General features: G+C 40.0%; 1 protein-coding gene across 4 annotated transcripts in view; it reads left to right on the top strand.

Annotated features, from left to right (window-relative positions):
• The window catches only part of best1 (bestrophin 1), a 12,179-nt gene extending 7,826 nt beyond the window's left edge, over positions 1-4,353 (top strand). For 3 of the 4 annotated variants that reach the window (XM_084397317.1, XM_084397318.1, XM_084397315.1), the window contains 2 exons: positions 621-772; positions 2,279-4,347. In XM_084397317.1, coding sequence (XP_084253443.1) covers positions 621-772; positions 2,279-3,179 — 1,053 coding nt within the window. In that variant the 3' untranslated portion in view covers positions 3,180-4,347. Of the gene's footprint in view, positions 1-620; positions 773-2,278 lie in introns of all 4 variants that reach the window. The other variant, XM_084397316.1, reaches the window with a different exon arrangement.
• Positions 4,354-4,696: the final 343 nt, after the last annotated feature.

Raw genomic sequence — 4,696 nt, 5'->3', positions numbered from 1 at the left:
TCAGAATCTTTCCAGAAAAAGTGGGTGATCTGGGTACTTTTTGCCCTCTTTTTTTATCAGTGCATTGATACTTATTTTGTCTCACACTGTGTTTTGCTTACTATATAGTAGGGAAGAATGCGATTTAGGATGCAGCCTCTGTTAAATTTTCTCCACTAACATTTGTGTATTACTGACCCTATTTTTTAAAGGTGCACTAAAAATGTTTTTGATTATGCATCATGGATTGAATTTATATTGACATCTATTGGCAGAGATGGAGCATTGCACAAACGTCTTCGGTTACTGATGCCATTGTAGAAATACTCTGTTTGCTGATGCATTCGTCACCCATTATTTATATATTTGGCAACTGAAAGTGTCTGATAATATAATATGGTGTTATAATAATTAACAATATATGGCGGCCATGAGGTAAGACTATCCTTTTGTAGAATAAAACTTTGATATTTCATGAGAATGGAGTCATTTTTCAAGCTAAAACTAATTTTAAGTGTAGACTTAAATGACTTTTACATTTTGAACAATGTTTAGTTTAGTGAGCAATAAGTGTCCAAAATATTTCTCCTCTTTGTAAGCACCTGTGCTTATATGAACATAAATGGTTGTGTTTCTCCCAGGTGTCTCTGCTGTCAGTGGATGAGATGTATGATCTGGTTCCTCTGATTGAGAGAGATAAATACTGGGATGAATCTGAACCACAGCCGCCGTACACCGCTGCCAGCGCAGAACACCGCAAACCCTCGTTCATGGGATCCGCTTTGGACATCAGGTGAAGGGACATCCTCACACACACACACACTTAAACCTTAAACCTACCAATATAAAACTACAGCGCACACATTCACGTTTCTGGTGCATCAAAATATATATATAAAAAAAATTATCTTGATTTTATAGCCATTAAAAGCACAGTGAAAAACAAACATTTACTTCTGTAATGTGACATTTCTAAGTGAAACAGAATATTTAGCGGGATATAAGAATATAAGACCAAGAATCATTGTTATATATATCATCATATCGTCCAGCCCTAAAACTTGTATAGTTTTTTGTCCGTATTTATTTCAAAACATCCAATTATGCAGAATATACGATGGTAAATATTTAATTGATGAGTTATCAATACAATATATAACAATACTATATATAAGTTTTCAAGTTGCACTGATCAGTGATGATGAGTCAAAAGACAAGATTTCAAAGCATATTTTGTCTAACATATGCCACTGCACGGCTCCTCAAAGGGAAGCGTAAAAGTGAACACATTACACCGGTTTTGATCTCTCTTCATTGGCTACCGGTTAAATACAGAATTGATTTTAAAGCTTTGTTATATGTTTGTCATATAAGTCTTTGCGTAACCAGGCTCCACAGTACCTATCCGAACTATTACATCCGCACTCCCAGTCAAGATCACTAAGATCGGGGGACTCAGATCTACTGTCTGTTCCGAGAACTAGACTTAAAAATAGGGGTGATCGTGCTTTTGCGGTCATCGGCCCTAAGCTATGAAATAGCTTACCGGCTTACATCAGATCCACCCAAACTTAGTCAATTTTTAAATCCACCTTGAAAACTTATATTTTTTTCAATTGCTTTCAATATTTCTTGATTATCATTATTTTTCAATATTTTACCTTCACAGGTTTTCCATCTTATTGTTCTTTTATTTTGCTTTACTGTTTTATGTATTTTCTATCTTATTGTGTGTTTCCTTGGCTTTTGTACAGCACTTTGGTCAACATCAGTTGTTTTTAAACGTGCTATATGTGACCCTGGACCACAAAACCAGTCACATGGGTACATTTTCTGAAATTGATATTTATAAATAATACATAGCTTTCCATTGATGTATGGTTTGTTAGGATATGACAATATTTGGCCGAGATACAACTATTTGAATATGAGGGTGCACAAAAATTTCAACATTGAGAAAATCTCCTTTAAAGTTGTCAATTTATGTTCGTGATTGTGCTGCATTCACTCACAAAAATAAATGTTTTATATATTTATGGTAGGAAATTTACAAAATATCTTCATGGAACATGATCTTTACTTAATATCCTAATGATTTTTGGCATAAAAGAAAAATCAACCATTTTGACCCATACAATGTATTGTTGGCTATTGCCACAAATATACCCGTGGGACTCGTGACTGGTTTTGTGATCCAGGGTCACAAATGAATAATATTGTATTGTAACAGTAGATCCTCAAGGTCAGTTGTGGGGTAAAAACACGTCCACAAGCTCACAGCTGTCTCTCTGTCTCTCAGTGTTCCCAAAGAGGACATGGAGTTCCAGCACAATCTGGAGCAGATTAAGGAGCACGAGGAGGCCAATCACTCCACTCCGTTCCTGGGCAGCTTGAGTCGTCTTCTGGGCGTCCAGTCGACCAATTTCCCTCGCTCGACTCCCACGTCTCGAGTCTCGCTCCTGCGTCGGCGTCCCCGCGCCCCCTTCTCTCGCTTCCCCCTCTACCTCCATCCCGAGAGCGTTCCGATGCCCAACCGTTCCCGGGACGCCGACATGGCCGAGGACGCCTTCTCCTCAATGCCTCTTTACGAACGGCCTGGTTTCTACAGCTGTCCTCAGACGCCCATCCACTGCATCCCTCCGCCTGTTCCTCGCTCGAGACCACGACGAGCTCACGACAGCTCCAGCTCACTAGCGCAACCAATGGTGGGATCACAAGTCCTGGCTCCTCCCGACACTCCCGCGCCTCCTTCCTCCGCTTTCCCTTGGGTTGGAGAAGACCGTGAACACTCAGGACCAGCTTTCTCATTCCCGGACCCTGTGCCCGAGTTGTTCACCAAAGCACGCCCCATTCAAGTCTTGCCATCGCGACGTCCCCTGCCTTTACGACTCTCGTTAGACACGTCTCCTTCTCCGTCTACGCCAGAGAGGGTGTTTTCTTTCACTCCTCAATCCTGGCCGATCAACACCGCCAGCTCTGGGAGCATGAACTCGGTGACGACGACAAACGTCAACGGTACGGCAAACAACCCCTGGCCAATCAGCAGAAGCACCACCGCAAGCACAGCCAATCCCGTCAACACGAGCCCCACGGCGACTCAGCCGACAGCCAATCAGCACAACTCTCCCAACGACTCCGGCATCTCATTGGCTGAGGGGGATCTGTTGGGTGTTGCGCTGAGAACGAGGGAACAGCTCTAAAGCCGAGTGCACACTGTGCGATTTATTATAGTCCTTTACGATTGTTCCTTGTCAGTCTCTACGAACATGATCCTCGATCTCAGTTGTTAATGTCAGACATCATCAGACAGGCGTCTTGACTATAGTACAGATTATCAAGACGCATGCAAGAAAATCCGTCCGGAGTTTTACATCATTAATCAATGATGCGTTCGGTGATGTGAGCTGCGTTACACGCGGGATTGAAATGGTGGCTACAAAGAAATCTCTAACGTTCATTTTGGTCTTGGCTAGTCTTGAAAAACGAAGACAATTGATGGAGAAGTCACTGCAGGACTGAGAGTCAAATCTTCTGACACTGCCAGAAATTCTTCTATATAGATCGCATATAGATATAGATCGCAACGGTCATGAATCGGCTGTCGGTGAACATGTCAAACTAACGATCAAAGACTTCAGATTTTAGCTTAGGATCAGAGGAATCTTTCAGGATAATTAGCAAAATTGGTCTCAGACGGCCAAATCGTAGCCAAAATCGTACAGTGTGCACCCGGCTTAAGTTAGGTGGAAAGTACCAGCTTAGACCAGCGTGAATTTGCTCTTACAGGCCGGTTTAGAGATGTGTTTTTGGACATTTAAGAAACCTCATAAACACTACCAAAAACACCACACTACGCTAAATTCACATTCTGGAGGAGAAAGTGCATTATGAATCATAACATGCACAATTGATTCAATTTCTGACATGGTTTCCACACATTATTTTTTTATTATATTGCTGTATGTGGGCAGAGATAAATCATGTAGATCAGTAAAACCACTTGATCTTCTCCATCTTGTCTATATTCGACTACTGTCTGCATCATAATTACTATAGTAGGCAGAAAACTAGTATTTCTGAACTCACAGTATTCATAGAATTTTTGGAATTTGGATGCAGCCTGTACCTCTCAAGAAATAGGTCATGTGATCTCCACTGTCACTGTCATTGGTAGGTAGTCGCCACTGCTCATTTGCATACACTTTGTTTCAGAATGCATGCTTTTTTGATATCGAAAACCAAATTATGTTAAAGAAAATGTCCTGATTTGATGCTCAAACAGCCACTGATGCAGAACAAACCTCCCAAACACAATGCATCATGGGATTGCAATTGAATTAAAGTGTTTTGTATCAACTTGTGCTCTTTACACTGACTTGGTGTGATTCTTAATTCTCAGAATGAGGTGAAAAAGGGGTAAAATCAATGCCTTGTTCACTTCCGGCTTGATTTTACTGCAGAATAGTTATATAGTTATACATATATATACTAATACAGAACTTATATAGTTAGCATGCAGTTGCTTAACATGTTTGGCTAGCAATAGGAATTTCCATGACTTTTCTTGGCCTGTGATTAAGTCACTTATTAAATAAGTGTTATTTTAAGTATCATGAATATACTATTATTGTTTTTTTATATATATTTATTTTAGTATGAGTATTACTTTTGTTGTTTTAGTCATTTTCATTTCTTTTATTTTATTTTAAATATCTAA

This window comes from Rutilus rutilus (genome assembly GCF_951802725.1).
Source record: "Rutilus rutilus genome assembly, chromosome: 23".
Taxonomy (NCBI): domain Eukaryota; kingdom Metazoa; phylum Chordata; class Actinopteri; order Cypriniformes; family Leuciscidae; genus Rutilus; species Rutilus rutilus.
Note: the sequence above shows the minus strand (reverse complement) of the source record. Positions and strands in the feature narration are given on the sequence as shown.